At 40.9% G+C, this 21439-nt stretch overlaps 1 protein-coding gene across 4 annotated transcripts in view; it reads left to right on the top strand.

Moving 5' to 3' along the window:
* Window positions 1–21439, top strand: part of dlg3 (discs, large homolog 3 (Drosophila)) — a 404968-nt gene that overhangs the window by 332495 nt on the left and 51034 nt on the right. For all 4 annotated transcript variants that reach the window (XM_072270742.1, XM_072270744.1, XM_072270743.1 and 1 more), the window contains 2 exons: window positions 13686–13800; window positions 18267–18443. In XM_072270742.1, coding sequence (XP_072126843.1) covers window positions 13686–13800; window positions 18267–18443 — 292 coding nt within the window. The remainder of the gene's footprint in view (window positions 1–13685; window positions 13801–18266; window positions 18444–21439) is intronic.

The following is a 21439-nucleotide window of genomic DNA, read 5'->3' as shown; positions in this document are numbered from 1 at the left end:
CCCACTCTTTGCCTCTGCCCGTGCCAGCATCTTTCCTGTGATTTTTACCACGGGCTTTCATCTGTTTAGCAGCCTCATGTGTGGCACTTTGTCCAAGGCCTGCTGAAAATCCAAATAAACAACACCCACTGACTCTCCTTTGTCTATCCTACCTGTTATTTCCTCAAAGAATTCAAACAGATTTGTTAAGCAAGATTCCCCCTTAAGGAAACCATGTTGTATTCAGACTATTTTATCATGTGCTCAAGTACCCCGAAAATTCATCCTTAGTAATGGACGCCAGCATCTGGCCTATGACATCCTGTTATTTGTCTCCCTCTCAAGGAGTGGTGTGACATTTGCAAATTTCCAGTCCTCTGGAACCTTTCCAAAATCTATCACAGTTACTACTAGTACCTTCACAATCTCTTCAGCGACCTCGTTCAGAACCCTGGTGTGTAGTCCATCTGGTGCAGGTGACTTAGCTATCTTCAAACCTTTCTGCTTCCTAAGCACCTTCTCCTTAGTAATAGCAAATGCACACACCTTCTGCCCCCTGATATTCAAATTTCTGGCATATCACCAGTGTCTTCCACAGTTTAGACTGGTGCAAAAAATTAAGTTCATCCCCTATTACTACCTCTCCAGTGTCATTGTCCAGCTGTCTGATATCCACTCTCACCTCTCTTTTTATATATCTGAAAAACCTGTGGTATTCTCTTTTGTATTACTGGCTAGTTTACCATATTATATCTTTTCTCTCTATGGCTTACTTAGTAGCCCTCTGTTGATTATTAAAAGCTTCTTAATCTTCTAGCTTCTCACTGATTTTTCACTATATTGTGTGCCCTCTCTTGCTGTTATACTGCCTTTGACTTCACTCATCAACCATGGATGCCTTGTGCTCTTCCACCTCCCCTATGTAGGCCGTCTCATCATTGTTGGTGATGAACCCCAGCACTGTCGTGTCATTGACAATGTGATTGCTGGGGTGTTTGGTGTAGTCAGCTGTGAGTAGAGTGTACAGTAATGGGCTTAGCACACTTAGGGCAGTTGTGTTCAGGATGTTGAGGAGCAGTTATACACTTGACTATCTGAAGTCAGGCTAACTGGCCTATAATTTGCTGTCTTTTGCCTCCATCCTTTCTTGAAGAGTGGAATGCCATTTATGATATTGCATTGGACCAGAACTATCCTAGGATCTAGTAATTCTTGCAAGATTGCTACTAATGCTTCCACAATCTCTTCAGCTACTACTTGAGATACAGTCCATCTGGTGCATATAGCTTACCTATCTTTGAACTTTATCAATAAGTACTACAATCACTTTTGCCCCCTACAGTCCTGAATTTCTGCAATACTATTAGTGTCTTTCAGTGTTGGCTGACACAAAATACTTATTCATTTCAGCTATTTCTTTGCTCCGCATTGCCTCCTCTCCTGTGTCACTTTACAGTGATCTGTTATCCACTCTTGCCTCCCTTTTATTTTTATATCTGAAATAAACATTTGGTATGCTCTCTTGTATTATTGGCTAGTTTACCTTCAAGTTCATGTTTTCTCACCTTATTGCTTTTTTATTTGTCTTTTGTCAGTTTTTAGAAGCTTCACAATGCTCAAGCTTCTCACTGATTTTTGTTATATTGTATTCATTCTCTTTTGCTTTTATGCTGTCCTTGACTTCCCTTGCCGGCGATGGTCACCTCAGCCTCCCTTTAGAAAGTGTCATTGTTAGGATGATCTGGTTCTGCATCTTCTGAATTACTTCCAGATACTCCAGCCATTGCTACTGTGCTGTCATCCCTGCTAGTGTCTCCTTCCAATCAATTTTGGCCAGCTCCTCTCCCATACCTCTGTGGTTACCTTTACTCAGCCGTAATACTGATACATTTGATTTTAGCTTCTCTCTCTTAAACTGCAGGGTGAATTCTATCATATTATGATCACTGTCTCCTAAGGGTTCCTTTACCTTAAGCTACCTATCTGGTTCATCGTACAGTACCCAGTCCTGAATTCCCTTTTCCTAAGTGGGTTTGGCCACAAGCTGCTTTAAAATTAATATCATAGGCATTTTATAAATTCCTTCTTTTAGGATTCAGAATTAACCTGTTTTTCCCAGTTTACCTGCACATTGAAATCTCTCCCCCCCCCCCCCCCCCCGGCCATAATAACATTAACCTTTTTATAATTTTACAATTCCTGTTGTAATTTGTACCCCACTTTCTGGCTACTGTTTGGAGGCATGTACAGTATATAACTCACATCTTTTTTCCCTTGTAGTTTCTCATCTCTGCCCACAAGGATTCTACATATTCTGATTCTGTGTCTCTTTCTAAGGATTTTATTTCTTGTTTTTAACCTAAAATCCACTCTGCCCACCTACCTGTCCTTTTGATATGATGTGTACCCTTGAATTTTAAGCTCCCAGTTGTTATCTTTTTTTTTACACCACAAATTTGAATCAGAATAGTCTGAGATGTGGACATTGGGGGTGGGGGAGAGAACACAAAGTTGGAAACATCTAAATGCTGGTACTGGGCAGTAGGATAAAAATAGATCTAAGTTACATATTGTCAAATGTTTTGAAGGTGACAGGGCTAGCAGATATATTGAATAAGAAAGATATCTAAAATACTTGGCTGTGTATCTTGGGGCTTTAAATGCAAAAATATTCAAGTTATTCCTTGTCTCTAGATATCATTGGCTAATCCTCAACACTGCTTACAATTCTGGACACATTTGTGAAAGGGTGTTGGCCTTGGGGAAGACAGAATAGCTCACCAGGATGATGACAAGAATAAGGCACTTAATTTGTGTAGACAGATTGGGTATGGACAGCACTGAGAAATCTATTTCCTCTGACAAATGGGTTGATGACAAAGTAATTGGCAAAATAACTTGGGGAAAATAGAGAAAAAGTTATTCATGTAAAGGGTGGTCAAGATCCGGAACAGATTATCTTAAAGCTACTTGACAGGAAGATTCCTTAAAGACTTCCAAACGGCAATGGGAAATGTGGCTGAATAATTTACAGGGTTTTATTTTAATAAAAGAGCATGGGTACACATTAAATTGACACTTTTGAAGAACCTGTGTAAACGTGACAGGACAAGTGGCCATTTCCTGCACTGAAGGTTTTTATAATGTAATTTTTGAAAAGACTTTTGAAAATAAATTAGCTTTTAAAATTCAGAATTTAAATATAAGACTTCCTTTCATAAGGATCTTTTTTTTTAAAGATCAATCTTGTAATAAGACACCTGCATTGTTTACATAACAAATTCTGCAGATGCTGGAAATCCAAAGCAGCATACCCAAAACCTGGAGGAGCTCAGCAGGTCAGGAAGCATCCATGGAAACGAACCGACAGTCAATGTTATGGGCTGAAATCCTTCTTCAGGACTGGAAAGGAAGGGGGAAAATGCCAGAATAAAAAGGTGGGGGTGTGGTGGTGGTAGAAAGATTGCTAGAAGGTGAAGCCAGGTGGGTGGGAAAGGTAAAGAGCTGGAGATGGAAGAATCTGATAGCAGAGGAGTTTGATTATCTCTTTGCATTGTTTTATGATCTCCTATTATGTGGCCTCAAGGTCTAATGATCACTGTAGTAAATTCCGTTATTTATCAAGCTATGCTTTACTGTGATCTCTGTTATAAATCATGCTGTTTCCTAAAGTTGTTAATTGTAATCCCTGCTGCATTATAATGTTCTTGATTTCAACGTGGTATATTACTTTATTTCTCATGCTGTTTGAGGTTCTTGCCAATAGCTTACAGAATTACAAGGGTTTGAATTGTAATATTCTTCAATATAATACTGAGGAATCATTGCATATTTTGGATATGGACATATCTCAAAGTACTCTGAGAAGAACAATGTCCAAGCCAATATTTCTCTGTCAGCTAACATTGATGAAGACACTGACAGGCTGCTGATGACTAGCAGATGAACCCAACATGAACTGCTGGTCACTTGCAGTGTGTATGTCAACGCATTCTGAAATTCCAGGCCTGTGCGCAGCTACACAGTAATCATGAATGTGTTGAACATCAAATGTGTCCTGTCACTCTGTATTTTCTGTTGAGTTCCACAAGTTATGGAGCTCGGGATTCAGATATGTTTTCAGCAACGGCACATCTATTGATGCTCCAGGTAAAGGGACTCTGTGTTACAGCCAAGTGGATCATGAAAGTCCACTCTTACAGAATTCACAAACAACCGTTGAAAAATTTGACAAACGGAACCAAACAAGATGGGTTTTCAGGGAATTTGTTGGACGACAGTGCAGATAACCTGGCTTTGTATTATGGGAAATTGTGATATGGCCTGTTTTCTAGAAGAGCAACACCCCTTCACTCCCCCCCCATCCTGTAAAGTGGGGGTTTCCTGTATTTGATTGGAGTTACTAATCTTAATTCTGTGCATTTTTAATTATCAGTCATTTAATGAGTTTTTAAATGAATTTATTATTTTTAAGAACACTTTTTTACAGATATTGGGAAACAGTTAATGGCCAGGGCCTGGCCTTTGGCTGCACAGCCTGAGGTCTGTTTCCCATTCACAGTCATCTATGTTTCACAGAACAACTGTGGCAGCAAGGTCTCAGCATTTGGAAGCTGTGGATCTGCAAAAGATTACAAGGCTTTTACAGGGGATGACCGCATGGTCCATATTGGCTCCAATCTGATTTGACCCAGTGATGATTCATTAAATTTTCCATTGGGACTTCATTCTGTGGAAACTGCCTTTGACACTTGGCTGCATCTCTTTCCAAAATGCTTTGTTGGCAGTAGAACTCGGGGATGTTGAGCGATTATGAAATATCCCATATACATTCTTCCTGCTAGTTACAGATTGAGGATACAACAAGGATTCGGTTGGTGAATATTTTAACATGTTCATTGCGATGTCTTGAATATTGTCATACATTGCTGCTATGTTTTGCATCCAGAAAGTTGATGATTGGTATGCCTAGAGATGGAAACGTTGTTTTGGAGGGAGCAGTTAATATTATGAAGCCTTGTCTGGCCACAGATGTTTATCATCTAGGAAACTTTTTTTTTTGTTTTGTTGGGTCTTCATGCCTTTACACACCAGTCACAAAGTTAATAAACAGGTACCGCAAAAGTTTCAGATGATGATTTGTATTTTGGCGTTAATTAGAGCAAAAATAAACTCGTAAGCAGGGCTGTGGTCAGATTGCATCTGGAATATTGTCTGACTGTCTCAGAAGATATACTTAACATAGAGCTAATGTATTGAAAGTTCAGATTAAATTGCTATGGTGATAAGAGCCTGTAGATGCTAGAATCTGGAGCAAAATAAACAAACTTCTGGAGATCAGGTAAAAATGTGGAGGGAAATGGACAGCTGACATTTTGGGTGGAGGTCCTCTGTCTGGATGATGAAGGTCTTGACCCAAAATGGTTTATTTGCTGTTGTATCCCAGGGTGACAAGTGTATTGTATGAGGGAAAAGTGAATCAGATTAATAATGAGAGATGATCTCACTGAAGCATACAGAAATTCTTTTATTGTTTAACAGGATAGTTGCAGTGAAGTTGTTTCTCTTGGTTAGGGTGTCTTGAACCAGGAGGCCTTAAAATAGGGCAATGGGCTTAAAATAAGAGATAGGCCAACCAAGACTAGGATGAAGAGTAATATCTTCACTCAAAGGTTAGTGAAGTTCCAAGCTACAGGGTTAGAGTGGAGAACCAAGGCTTTGGATAGAGGGCAGAGGCTAGACTGAGGTTTCTGCCAAGTTTCTCCTTCTTTATTATTGTAGGGCAGCATTGTGAAGATCATGTTTTTTGATTTCTTAAGTGCCTCAATACCATACAGCCCTCATTGCTGGGAGAAAAGCTCCATTCAATGCAGGTTGGCACTTCCACTGGATACTGGCCTACCTAACTGGCAGACCACAGTTTGTGCAGCTTCAGAGCTGAGTGTTAGACGTGGCGAAAAGTAGCAACGGGGCTCCACAGGGGACTGTAGTGGCTCCCTTCCTGTTTACCCTGTATACCTCAGACTTTAGATACAACACTGAGCATGTCATCTGCAAAAATTCTCTGATGCCTCAGCAATAGTTGGGTGTATAAATGGAGGATGAATACAGGGCCCTGGTGGAAAACTTTGTCAGATGGTGCAACCTGAATCATCTGCATCTCAACATTAGGATGACAAAGGGGATGGTGATGGACTTTAAGAAGACTAAGCCTGCACTGCTCCCTGTTACTATTGCTGATGAGGACATGGATGTGGTGAGGACCTACAAGTACCTGCGGGTGCACCTGGATGACAGACTTGAGTGGAGCACCAACACAGAGGCTGTGTATAAGAAGGGCCAGAGTCACCTCTACTTCCTGAGGTCCTTTGGAGTATGCAGACCTCTCTTTCACATGTTCTGCCTGTCTGTTATCGCCAGTATAGTCTTCTAAACGGCGATGTGCTGGAACAGTGGCGTCAATATGGGTGATGCCAACAGGCTCAATAAACTGATTAGAAAGTCTAGCTCTGTTATAGTAGTCAAATTGGACACAGGCTGTGGGTAGAACAAAGGACTCTACAGAAAATCCTGCTAATTGAGAACAGTGTTTCTCACCCTCTGCATGCCACCTTGTTTGAGCAGAAGAGAACGTTTAGACTAAGACAGCTGTGCTGCTCCACGGAGTGCTGTATGAGGTCATACTTGCCCTTGGCCATCAGGCTCTATAATGAGTCAACCTGTAGCCGGGGAAGTGATGACCACCTCCTGTTAGACTGTTTGAGGTTTTTTTTTATTCTTTCTTATTTCTCTTCTAATTGTATATCTGTGCACTTGTAATATTACTGTGACACCGTAGTTTCCTTTGGGATCAATAAAATATCTATCTATTGCATAGGTAGAGCAGTGAGACTGGGTCTCAGGGTAATGCTGTGCTCCCCTTGCACAATGGGGAAGACTGGGAGATCTCCTGTGTTCCTGATGACTATACCTGTGAGAAGTGCATCTGGTTGCAGCTCGTTACAAACCAGATTAACGAACTGAAACTGGATAATCTACAGATCATTCAGGAGAATGAGAGGTTGATAGACAAGCATGACAGGGATGCAGTCACAACTAAGTACAGAAGGCAGGTAGCTATCAGGAGAGGGAAACAGAATAGGTAGACTGTGCAAAGTACCCCTGTGGCGGTTCCCCTAAATAATAATGATATTGTTTTGGATACTATTGGGGGGGGGGGGTGATAGGGAATGGCGTACCAGGGAAAAGCCACAGGGCTCTGGTACTGAGTCTAGCCCAATGGCTCTAAAGAGAAGAACAGTGATGTTAGGGGAACAGAGAGGAGAGTTTGTGACATGAGAGACTCCCAGATGGCATGTTGCCTCCCAGGTGCCAGGGTCGGGGAGATCTTAGGTTTGGTCCACAGCATTCTTAAGGGAAGGATGAGCATCCCAGAAGTCATTTTCCTTTTTATAAAAATAGGAAAAATGGTCTCTGAACCCAAATCCATCAAAAAACTCGTGTGTGCATTCCACCCGAGGAATCGAGAAGCAGCTCGGAAACTCAAGATCTTCTGGTGTGGGAAGGAGCTCGAACACCATCTGACTCCAATTTACCTGGGCGTGACACTGGATAGGATGCTCTCATTTGCCACCCACATCCAAAAACTCCGAGGGAAAGTTGGCTTTTGCAATTCTCTCTTGGGGAAAAAATTAGCAGGCACAAAATGGGGAGCTAATGCTCACACACTTAGATCAACTACTCTAGCGCTCTGCTATGAAATGCAGAATAATTGTGCACCTGTGTGAGGCAGATCAGGTCATGCGAAGAAAATAGACCCATTTCTTAACGAAGCCTGCTGAATAATCATGGGCACACTGCGCCCCACACCCGCTAACATCATTTACAGACTTGCAGGAATTGCTCCCCCAGAGATCTGAAGACACACTACAACACAACTTGAAAAAGGTAAACAGAACTCGGATCCACGGCACCCACTACATCATGTGCCAATTTCCCACTGCCTAAAATCGAGAAACAGCTTTGCTACAGTGGAGGAACTACCGCACAGAATATTCCCCCCCCCCCCCCACCCCCCAAACATACAGGATTGACCTCTGGCATTAAACAGAAGTCAGAACCCCACCAAACAATACAGTGCAAGACCCCACAGAAATGTTGCCAGTCGGGGCACTGCTTGACAGACGGAAGTGGTGCACTCTCAACAGAGCGAGGGTGGGAGTTTGTAGGACGGGAAACAATATGGTGAAGTGGGGTTTAAAAACCAGTGGATTCTGTGAGTGTGGTGAAAGGGTGCAGAACATTGAACACGTTCTGCGCAACTGCCCACTCTCACCTGATTTAGCTGACACTGACCTGCTCAACGTCAACCAAACAACACGAGAGTGGCTAGCTGCCTGTCTGGTGTGACAAGCTATGATGATAATGGTATATATTGCTACCAGTGACATAGTTAGGAAAAGAGTGAATATAGGGAGCTAGGAAGCAAGCTAAAAAGCAGTACCTCAAGGTTAGTAATCTTTGGATTGCTGTCTCTGTGCATGCCAATGAGGGTAAGAATAGGATGATATTGGAGATGAATTTGTGGTTGAAGAATGGGTGTAGGAGGCAGGGTTTCGTATTTGTGGATCATTTGGGATCTCTTCTGTTGAAGCTATGACCATTACAGAGGGATGGGTTACATATGAACTTGAGGTATCAATGTACTTGCGGGCAGGTCTGCTAGAGCTATTGATTTGTTAAGAGGATGGGAATCGGATTAATAGGTTAGCAGATGGGGTGGTTTGTGTACAGATAGGTGCAATATGTAAATAGAAAATGGATGGGGCATAAATGCAGTGTGTTGGATGGATTGAATTGTGTTTACTGCAAGAAGTATCAGGAACAAGAATGATGACCTTAGAGCACAGATCAGTATGTGGAACTACAGTGTTGTAGCCATTACAGAGACTTGGGTGTCACAAGGCCAGGAATGGCTGCTGGATATTCCTGGGTTTAGATTTTTCATAAGGGACCGGGTGGGGGTAACATTTCGGAGACAGTGACCACAACTCCTGACCTTCAGCATAACCTTGGACAGGATTAGAAATAGATGGTATTGGAAAGTATTTAAGTGGTGGAAGACTAATTATGCTATTAGGCAGGAACTTGGGAGCATAAATTGGGACTGGGGTAATTTACAACCGAAATACAGAGATGTGGAGGTTGTTCAGGAAGCACTTGCGTGGGGATCTGGATAGTTTTGTCCAGATAAGGTAAGAAAAGGTTGGTAGGGTGTAGAAACCATGGTTGACAAGAGAAGTGTAAAGAGAAAGAAGGAAGCATACTTAATGTTTAGGATGTAAAGGTAAGTCAAGGCTCTAGAGACTTGCAAGGGAGGAGCTTAAGAATGGATTTTGGAGAGGCTAGAAGGAGACATAAGAAGGCCTTGGCTAGGTAGATTAAGGAAAACCCCAAGGCATTCTGCACATATGTGATGAACCAGAGGATGACTAGATTGAAGGTAGGACTAATCTTGGGTATTTAAGAGACTCTTAGATGGGCACATGGATGATAGAAAAATGGAAGCATGTGGGAGGGAAGGGTTATTCTTTAGTTTTGGTGAACTGTATGATTCTGTGGATATGTGTCTCAACTGGTTGCACTTGTGTCTCTAGGTCAAAAAGTTCCAGATTCAGGGCCCTGCTCAGGGACTTGGAACACAAAATGCCAGCTGACACCATGGTGCATTTCTTGGTTAGAACTTCAATGAAATATGAAACAGGTCCTGCTTCCACCTGTGTCAACTAGGCATAACAAATACCACAAGTCAAAGAACAACACCAACCTTTTTCCTGGTGTTTTTTTTTGGCCAACAGATTAATCATTCAACACGAAACTCTCCTTGTCATTAGCACATTGCTCTTTGTGGGAAATTATTGTGTACAAATTGACTAATTTCTGGATTACCACAGAGCCTGTGAAATGCTCTTGTATGTCATGAAGTTGTGGAAGTTACCATATGAATGCATGTGTTTTTACTTTCTAAAAAGGACTGTTCATGTAACAGCTAGCAAAAAATGCATTTAATACACTGTTTCCTTGGCACCTCAAAATTAATTCATAAACATAAACAAATGTAAGCAAATATAAGCAGTGAGATAAGTTGGAGCTATATTAAGGCTGACCAAGTTTAGAAAGCTGGTATCAGTGAGGAAGGTTATTAACATAGAGAAAGAAGGAATTATATTTTGGATTAATGGGATTATGGACTGCACACTGGAAAAAGTTGCAGAATTGGTGTATGGAAAGGCCTGCAAGGATTCCCCTCCCAATTTGTGTTTAATTCCAGCTATTGAGATCCTCTGAAAATCCCCTAAATTCCTTAATTTGCCTTCCCTGCCCACAGCATGTAAATAAGTAAACTACATGCACCAGATGTTGTCCCTCCCTCTTCAGCCAGTGTAGACTGCTGATGACTGTAGAAAAGTTAACTATTTGTTCAGATTCCCTATGGGGAAAGTTGCAAATATTTCTACAGCTTTTTGTAAAAGCAAGTATGTAACCGAGATGCCTGAGTGAGTGAAAGAAATCTGTATCGATATGTGCGCACAGATCAACCATCTGATAATGGCTGCAGAGTTTGATTATTTAGGACATAATGTATCTGTTACCACAAAGTGGATTTTATGAAATGACAAAATTCTGTAGTGGTGACCAGCACCTTGGCCCCCTCATTCCTTTTATTTGCTCCTAATGAATGAAGCTTCTCACTGGAGCATAAATTTGACATATACTATTTGGGCGTTGATTAAGTCAGGATTGAGGAATTAGAATTAATGCTCTATTAACCAAAGTAGTCCCATCAATGTGGTGAGGACCAGTATCCTGTTCCTCTCCAGTTTCTGCTTCTCCTCATTACGGACATTGGACAGGATACTGATATCCTTCAAGGGGAGGAAATATGCCGTCATTACCCAGTCTTTTGACCCGGGCCACATGTGGTTAAGTTCCAAAAGCCTTTGAAATGGCAGCAAGTCCACAACATTTAAACAGGAGGAATTAAACTGGATGGAGAGCACCTAGTGCCAACAGACGCAGCAAAGTTGCTCCCAGCCCAGTTAACCTTGCAAACTGGTGATTAAATTGGGAGAGCTGCCTAACAATCCAGTCAAGTAACAGTGTAGCATATATTCGTAAAAGTATAACTTACAGACATTCCTAGGGAATTTCTTGTCCCACCATGTGGTAGACAAGTCAGAGGGAGTAACTCTTGGAATGCTTAATATTGACTTCATATTTCCGAAAACCTCATGGCATCTGGTCAAACACGGGTAAGGAAACTGCCTGGTTACCATGCTGATGTCTGGAACTGCAGACATGCCAAGTGGGATAATCTCAGGTCTGGCTACTCAAAACTAGGCATCCATCAGGCACCATCTGCAGAGGTCATTGTAAACTGTAACCTTATGGCTCAGTGTATCCCTAACTCTGCCCTAAGTATCATCTCTAACTCGAGTGGCATGCTGAAGGGCATGCTGACTTGATGAAATGCCATTTCAACAAAGCTGCAATAGAGACCATTACACATAGCCAGCGTTGCACTATTGCCCAGAAAATGAACAGGTGTGCAATGGATGAAGCTAAGCCATCTCACGATCAAAAGATAAGATGAAAGTTCTACCACGTGGTCAAGTATGGTGTTGTGCAGTAAAGCAGTAAATGGGAGGGACAAGGTTCAAAGAGCATACCCAAATGAATGCTACAGACAAGCTTGCAATATTCTGTGAGAAGTGCCAAATAGGTAATCCATTTCTAGTTGCTCCTGAGATCTCCATAAACACCGCTGCCTATTTCAAGCCAAATGGATTGGCTGCACATGATACTGAGCACTAAATACAGCAAAGGCCATGTAACCAAGAAACATTCCAGCTGTAGTACTTCAGAACTAATTGTTCCACCTACAACACTGGTATCTACCCAATATTGTGGAAACTTGCCCTGATATGTCCTATTAACAAAAAAAGGACAATTCCAATTCATCTCATTACAACTCAATAAATCTGCTCTCATTCATCAGCTCAGCAGTAGAAGTAATTGTTTGACGTTACCAGGTGGCACTCACTCACTGATAACAATGGACAGCAAATGTTTGCGAAGTGTGCTTCCTCAGGAATTTTTTTTTCCTGGCTATGATAGACCACTTGAAGCTGAACACAAGTATAATTTCAGACTACTTGTATCACTTAGAATTTGGGAAATCATAAGTTTACTTTTATTGAATCTAATTCATTTAGTTGTATAATGATGGTGATGCTTTTTAGTAGTTCGACTAAGCTAAAAATGTTTTGTTGATTACTTTCATTTGTTCTCTGTCTGAGGCTTCTCACTTAAGAGAAACATGCACAAAATGCGGGAGGAATTCAACAGGTCAGGCAGCATCTATGGAAATTAATAAACATTCAACATTTTGGGCCGAGGCCCTTCTTCAGGACTATCACCTAACTAGTCCTCCTTCCCCTAGCCACAGCTTTTTATTCTGGTGCCTTCCCCCTTCCCTTCCAGTCCTGCCCCAGTACATTCTCTATCAAAGATTCAGTTTTATTTATCACGTGTACACAGAAACGTACTGTGAAATGTGTCATTTTCATGAACATAGGCAACCTGAGAATGTACTGAGAGTAACACACAAGTGTCGCTACGCATTCTGGCGCCAGCGTAGCTTGCCCGCAATGCTCCCCAGATCAACACACAACACAACACAGTAAGCAACAACAGCAAAACGAGCCCCTTTCCTGTCTCCCATTCACCCAACCACACACACAGATAGTCCTCCAACTCCAGGACGGTCCTCCGGGCTTCCCGTCTCTATGCTTAGGCCATTGTCTAACTACTTACTCTTTAAGTTCAGTGACATCACCATCACCAAGCGTCCATCAACAATATGCTTTGGGTCACCGCTGACCAGAAACTCTGTTGTATCAGCTATATAATATTGAGGCTATAAGAGCACATCAGATAACCTGGTATTCTGCACCTGACACCACAGGGTCTTTCCTCTGTCCATAGGGAGCAAGATGCTCTCCACATTCACTTTCTCCATTGGCAGAGTTCAGCAGCTGAAAGTCTGCATCATCAAAATGTACCCAAGTCTGCTTTGACAGCTCCTGCCAAAGCTGCAACCTCCACTGCCAACTCCAAAGGCAGAGGGTGTACAGAACACTGCAGCCTGTACGTTGCTTTTCCATCCTCATTTGGAAATGTGTGGCTAGTCATTCACCGCCACTCCGCCGATGTGCTGGAACCCTCTTGTCAATAGCACTTTGTAGGTACCTTCACCAAAAGTAGTTCAGTCGTTCAGAAAGGTGGCACACCACTTCTTGGCCATGTGGAGGTGGGCAGTGAACTGTCAACGAAGGCCACATTTTGTAAACAAGTGAAATGATAAAGTTGGCGTTGATGTTTCTACCTGGGGGAATTAGCTGCTACAGGCTGGCATCTGTAATATTGTTCTCACATCATGAAAATATTTTAACTTTGATTCTCTTTCTTCTCTTTTGGCAATGACTCAGCTGCCTTCAATATAGAGCTAATTGAATTTAGGAGCAAAGTCCCAATGAAGAGACTGTCGATTTTAAATATCCTGCCCTCTAGCCCAGCCAGTTCAAGTTGCTTCTGTTCTACTGCAAAGACATATGCGATTCATTCTTTTTTTTCATTTAATGCAGAGTACAGTCGCTTTGAGTCCAAAATCCATGACCTTAGGGAACAGATGATGAATAGCAGTATGAGTTCTGGATCTGGCTCCCTGCGGACTAGTGAAAAACGATCACTTTATGTCCGGTAAGTTCTATATACAGTGAAGACAGTTAATTTCCCTTGGATATACTTGAAGGATCCCAGTGGATAATGATTTTAGCAACCACTAATCAATAAAAGCACTAGCTGATCATTTATCTTGTAGATTTGAGCTGCTGCTAGCACTGAATGCTATGCATTGTCATAATAATAGGCATTGCATTTGGGAGCCTGTTTTATAAAGATGGTAAGACTTTATTAAATGGGGCCTTTTTTTCCAATGAATTCCCAGTTAATTCATGTGCCTGTGTTATCATTTGTGTCATGAAATAAAATCTAGCTTTAAATCATTGAGATATTGATAAATGTATTTGTAACATGGTTTTAGTCTAATTACTTAACTGTTTTAATAATTAGAATTTCCCATTTCGAGTTTCAACTGTAGAAATTTGAGGTCTATAAGAGCAGTTTTAGTGTTTAATAGACACAGGCTAAAACTTTAGAAAAGATCAATCTTTAATGATCCATTTAAGTGTTTAGAAGATCAATTCCATTGTTTTATGCACCTGCCAAAATAATTTGATAACTACCCAACTCCATTTGTTCCCTCGGCCAATGTCTAAGGTTGAGCCAGGCTTTTGAGGACAGACTTCACAAGTTTCTGAGCTTTTCTTCTAATCCTATATTTTCTGAATTCTACCAACCTCTGTAACAACACTCATTTCTGACGCTGTCTCAATTCATTGTAAATGTTCAATTAACATATAGAAATGCACAAATAGACTAAATGAGTGTAGTTGTGGTAGAATAGCTTTCTCCCAGTTTCCATGTAATCAGATAACATTTTGTTCTTTTTTTTGTACCTTTATCAAGCTTCTCTTCAATGTAATCAATTCATTGTTGCAACAAATTTTACATTTTAATCATCATTCTAGTAAAATTCTATTGAATTCCCATTCGCTTTTGAGTATTTATGGTCCCTACTTTGTTTACCAGTGCATTGGTATCATCTTCACTTCCTGTACCACATTGTTTTTGATCATGTTAAAATTTTTTATTATATGAAACTTCTTTTGGAGAATAGGCCCAGCTATCCATTCCTTTCCTAATAGGTAGAACTTCTCAGGCTTGGTATTATTCCTTGTATTTTCCTGGTATTTTTTGCAATTTTTACATAATATTCTACTTTATAATCTATTCATAGTCTAACCATAGTAAATTTAATCTGACATTATTGTTTTTCGATATCATGAATCTCACTATTTTGTATGTGACATTACTAGTTTATATTAACACATTCATCAATTTGTGCATCTAACTGCTGCTTTTTCTTATATAGATCTGGAATGTATGTCCTTTTTTTGCTAAAACATAACCCCTTAACATTTTTCTAAATTGATCTTTTATAATCTTGCTATTTTGCCACTTTATTACAGTTTATTTATAACTTGCCATCTTACTCCTTGCCAAGTTTTCAAACCCTGATGTACAAAAATAGTGAATCCTGGTTGTTAATACAGCTTCCCACCTTTTGTGTCTGAACTACTTCCTTTATTGCCTTCTGTTTTCTGTGTTGTGTCCAGCTAGCTAATTATTTATCCTCCTAAGAGTCCATAATACTGATACATGTCAAAGATTTTTGGCCATTCATATGCATTGTATCTAGTGTGCTACCTTTGCCTACCCTGTCTGCTAACTTTTTTTAAAAAAATGGTTGATCAAATGTGGCCTTCCGTTTTGAAATCTGTGCCATTTTTTTTTATAGGCAGTTCTCTCTGATATCTTTAACCCAGGAATTCATAACATCCATGACAACTTAATAGGTCTCTGGTTCCATGGGTTTGCTTTAATCTTTTTAAATGTAGGAATTAGCTCTTCAGACTTCTTAAGCATAATTTCCTTCTGGAGTGAAATGTTAGAAATCATAAATTCATAACCTATTCACAGGTTTTCAGAGTCCATTTGTTCTTAGAAGCACCTGTATACATATTTTACTGAATTAAACAGTAGGTGGTATTCAAAGTGTGGACTATTCTTATGTGACTGTGATGTCTCTCTGGTTCTATCTCACACTTGGAATTTGTTTCTTTTTGCAATATTAATAACAGATGAGTTGTACTCTATATTTAAGTAGATCAGAACTAAAACTTGCAAAAGAGCAATGTTGCAAAGGTTCACTTGGTTGATTCTTGGAGTGAGAGTACTGACCTATGACAAGATATTGATTTAAGATTGACGAATACCCTTTGTAGTTAAGAATGAGTTTATCAGTGCAGTTAGGTAAGCAGTGTGTCCTGACTTTGAGTATAATCTCCATTTAAGTGTTACCCATTTAGAACTTCAGGATCTGATGAGAAATTTTGTCACTTAGGTGATGTGAATCTTGGAATTTTTCATCATGAAATGTTTGTGGACACCCATGATATTTAATAGGATCATGGAAACACATTGCCTACTCCTGCTTCAATTTCTTATGGTCTTATGATTAAATAAGTGGTAATGTAATGGGAAATAGTGTTTCATATCAGGAAACTATTGTTCCAAGCAAGAAGAGTGGATCAGAGTATTTTGGATGGCACAGTGGTGCCGGAAACCCAGCTGCAATCCTGACCTCAGTTGCTGCCTATGTGGAATTTGCCAGTTCTCCCTGTCATCTTTTAGCTTTCCTCCAGTTATGCCAGCTTCCTCCCACATTCCAATGACATAAGATTAGTCACTGTAAACTGCCCTTGGGTGTAGATGGGTGTGATGTGTAATGAAAAGGCGAAAGTGTTAATGTAGGTTTAATGAAAGTGAGTGCTTGATGTTTCAGTGGGCACAAAGGCCTGTTTACATGCCATACGTCTCTATAACTCTATTTTTCTAAGTCATACAAAGCTAGGGAATAAAGAGCTAAACATAATTAAGGGTTCAAGTACAAAAATCATCCAAAAATAGTGGATGGGTACAAACATAGAATAGTACAGCACAGAAACAGGCCCTTCAGCCCACAGTGCTGTGCTGATCCAATGACATTTGTAATCAAATGGGCAACCTAACTAATCCCCTCTGCCTACACAATATTTTTAAAATGAAAACTTAACTTTTATTTCCTGGGCGATGGAGTTCAAAATTGTGGAAATTTTACAACTGACACTTGGAAGTGTGCTTACACTTCTTTGGGCCATTGTGTTCGATTCTGGCCATCATAGCTCAGAAAATATGTCTTTACAAGGGTTCCAGCACAGAATTGTAAGGGCTGAATGGGTTAATCATGAGCAAAGCTGAATAAAAAACCTTGCATTGTAAACATTAAGATTCCTGTAACACGATCTAAAGGGGGTGACACAATTGAGATAATTCAGTGTTATGTGGCAGAGATTATTCTTGGTGTAGGATGTCTGGAATTAACTAGAAATTCCCTTATAGAATTAGATCTCATCTGTTCAGGGGTGATGGAGTCGTAGAGCTCTACAGCACAGGAGCAGACCCTTTGCCCTGTCTAGACCATGCCGAACTGTTATTGTGCCTGGTCCCATCAACCTGCACCTGCACCACAGTCTTCCATACCCCTCCCATTCATGCATTAAACCAAACTTCTTTTACATGTTGTAGTTGAACTCGTATTCACCACTTTCACTGGCAGCTCGTTCCACAGTCATTCCACCCTCTGAGTGAAGTTCCCCCCTCGGGTTTCCCTTAAATATATCACCTTTCACCCTTAAACGGGATAAAGGTAAAGGAGGATGTACTTGAGCAATAGAACAAGTTGGAAAGGCTGAACAACTTCCTGTCTTCCAGACTTACTCCCCAAGCTTAATGAATTTGTTTCCTTCTCATCCTGTAACATTCCTCAGTGGTAATTCTCAGGAAAAACGGTCGCACTGGTGTATTGTTATCTGACATTTTGTTTTGTATCCATAGTTGTACTGTAATTAATCTAAAATACTTGATGCGGTTTCCAGAGGGAGCTTTATTTTGACTTAACCAATGTTGTGCTTACATGAACATACTGCTCAAAACCCTGAGGGAAATTCTGTAGTCCAGCTCTTCTAGTGAGGAGCAGTGCTCACCAGGATTTCAGAAGCAGGTTATTACTAAGGGTATATTAGAATTTATAGTTGGGTAATTAATGGTGATCTGTGACATTCTTTGTTTGAGAAAGGCTTCATATAGGTGCTGTTCCCAGCTGGAAATACTTGATTATCTTGAGGGTGCAGGGTTAGGGTAGGCAGGATGAGGTGAGATTGGTAGTCATGGTTGTTTCTCTGCATCTTTTCTGCTCTGAATCTTGCTTCATTGCATTTTTTCTTTATTCAAGGCTTTGGAGAATGCTTCCTTGTTGATCTTGGCTCATAAAGACTGGTGGCTATAAATAGTTATTGTTCATTGGGGTTAAACTTGAGTCCATGGACAGAGTTACAAGGTGTACTATTACTTCACGTTTATAGGTTTTGGATAATTTCCTCAGTGACTGTTGCATAATTTCCTGTATCTTCTGAACTTGTAATTTCTTTTATCTTTCTTTTTAGAGCTCTCTTTGACTATGATAGGACCAAGGACAGTTGTCTGCCGAGCCAAGGACTGAGCTTCTTGTATGGTGATATTTTACATGTCATTAATGCCTCTGATGATGAATGGTGGCAAGCACGACTTGTTACACCTCATGGTGAAAGTGAGCAGATTGGTGTCATACCCAGCAAGAAACGGTAAGTGAAAACTTCTGCTGAAATGTCAGTGAATTGAGTCACATGATTTTTCAATTTGCTTCACATTTTTTGAAAGGGCAGTAAAGCTATCAAATCTGTACAAATAGAATATAATATTGTTAAGAGTAGAGCTTCTGGTTCTTTGAGTCTTTTCCATCACTCAGTGGTCAGAATTGCCCACTTGCTGCCCAATTTCCTTGTGCGATTTCCTAAGTGTCCAAGAATTCTATTGTTCTCAGCTCTGAAAAGAGTCTAAAATTGGGCATTTATAACATTGAGATATAGAATATCTTCTACGAACAATTAAATAATAACTTGCCTTTGCAGTTGCCGGAAAGCAGTCTTTTTTTTGGCATGTGCCTGCGTGCATGCAAGTCTGTGCATGTGCGTCTGCGTGTCCGTGATGATGGATTTTTCATGCCTTTTTTTTTACAAGGCGCAGAGCGAGAGAGAGAGAGAGAGACTGTGTGGCGTGCCATTCCTCACACAGACATTTTTCACAGTATTTTCTCTTTATTTTACGAGGTCGAGTTGCGATCTAGACACTCAACCCGGCATGGATGGAAAGCATACTTGGGGGCGGACCCGACTAGTTTCGAACTCGGGGACCTCCGCTCCCGGGTCCGGCACCGATGTCATTGCGCCACCAGCTGGCCCCAGAAAGCAATCTTAATGAGCATTGCTCCTCACTAGAAGAGCAGGATTGCAGAATTCCCCTTGTTGTTCTGAACATTCTTCTACACTCCACTGAGTACTGGCATATCCCAGGCCATCTTATCCTGCTCTAGCCCCTCGTGCTAGAAATTACTGTAGTGAAACTGTGCTGCATTACCTCTGAGGCAAATGTATTCTTTCTGTAGTACGGGCAGCATGTGCACATTTCTCCATAATTCAAGAAGACAATGTCCAACTGCACAATATTTCTTTTTCTCATTCTAACCTCCTTGCAATAAAGACCATATATTAATTGTGCTTCTGGTATCCTCCTGTTTCTGCATGTTAATTTTCCTGACGTGGCTTGTGTGCTAACATGTACTAGTTCCTCACAATTTAAACATTTTCTCTTTTTCTTCTCATCCTAGCTAAGTCAAAAATCCTATATTTTCCTGCATCATTTTCCATCTGCTGCTGCCTTGTTCACTCTCTAGCCTGGCTACATCAGTAAAGAGCCACATTTCTAAGTCTAGTACTAGAAGTACCTTTTATAGTACCTACACAGTGAATCTGGTCAGATGACTGAGTGGGTGAGCTTTTCAGAGACAATCACCACATCTTCCTGACCTATAGCTTAGCTATAGGCAAGGCAATATGGGAAGGTATTTAACTGGGAGAGGACTAATTAGGATGGTATTAGGCAAGAACCTGGGAGCATAAATTGCGAACGGATGTTCTCAGAGAAATGTACAACAGGAATATGGAGGTTTTTAGGGAGCAGTGGCATTGGGTCCTGGATGTGTTTGTCCCTCTGAGATGGGGAAAAGGATGGTGGTGTGGAGGAACAATGGTTGATAAGGGAGGTGGAATATTTAGTCAAGAGAAACTTAAGCTCTAGGAAACAAAGGTTAGACAGGGCTCTTGAGAATTCTAAGATAGCCAGGAAGGAGTTTAAGAAGGGACTTGGAGCAGGAAGGGAACATGAGAAGGCCTTAGCAAGTAGGATTAAGGAAAATCACATTTATGTGAAGAACACATAAAAAGAGAAGGTAGGACCACTTAGGGATAAAGGGGGAAATATGCCTAGAGGCAGAGCAGGTAGGGTAGGACCCTAATGGATATTTTGCTGCAGTGATCACCAGGGAGGGGAACCTTGATGAATGTGAGGTCAGCATAGAGCAGGCTAGTGCACTGCAGCATGTTGCACTTAAGAAACAGGTAATGCTGGAGCTTCGGAAAAACACCAGGGTAGTTAAGTCCTCAGGCTGGATAGAATAGGATCCAGGTTACTATGGGAAGCAAGGGAATAGATTGCTGAGGCATGATGATGGATTGAATCTTGGCAAAAGTTGCTCTGTTGTTCAGGAAATGTAATGGGGATAATCCTGGGCTTTATAACCATCAAGTTTTACATCATTGATGGCCAAACTAAAAGACAGGATTTTAGGGAGAGTATTTCTGAGCATTTTGAGAAGCATAACCTTATTAGGGTTAGCATGGCTTTGTGAATTGAGGTCTTGCCTCATGATCCTGATTGAGATTTTTGAGGAGGTGGCAAAACAGATTTATGAAGGTAGAGTATATGGATTTTCGTAAGACATTTGACAAGGTTCCCATGGTAGGCTCATCCAGAAAGTCATGAGGCGGGGAAACTTTGCTGTATCGATTCAGAATTGACTTGCTCACAGAAAGCAAACGGCAGTAGTAGATGGAGGTCAGTGAGAAGTGGTGCCCTGCGGGGATCTGTTCTGGGACCACTGCTCTCGTGGCTTTTATAAATGAGTTGGTTGAGGAAGTGGAAGAGTGGGTGTGAGTTAGTAAGTTTGAAGATGACATGAAGACTGGATGTTGTGAATGATGTAGAAGGTTGTCGTAGATTACAAACAAACTCTTTAGTAATTTCGGCAAAACAAAGGAGATTGTTATTGACTTCAAGAGAACTCACACCACTCACACCCATCCTTTACATCAGCAACACAGCAGGGGAAACTGCAAGCATTTTCAAACTCCTGGGAGTGCACATCACATGGTCCCAGAACACATCCTACACAGTCAAGAAAGCTCACCAATGTCTCTTCTTTCTGAGATGGCTGAAGGTAGCTGGACTTTGCACATTCATATCACTTCATTCTCCAAATGTGAAGTAGAGAGCATCCTAACAAGCTGCATCACTGTGGTGGACAGTAAGGCTCTACAATCGGTAGTCATAATTGCCCAACCATCACTGGCACCAGCCAACCCTTCATAAGACATAAGATCAGAATTAGGCTTTTCGGCCCATTGAGTCTGCTCGTCATTTGATCAGGGTTGATCTATTTTCTTCTCAACTTCATTCTTCTGCC

This window comes from Mobula birostris, chromosome 10 (assembly GCF_030028105.1).
Source record: "Mobula birostris isolate sMobBir1 chromosome 10, sMobBir1.hap1, whole genome shotgun sequence".
Lineage (NCBI taxonomy): Eukaryota > Metazoa > Chordata > Chondrichthyes > Myliobatiformes > Myliobatidae > Mobula > Mobula birostris.
This window is presented reverse-complemented; position numbering and strand designations above follow the sequence as displayed.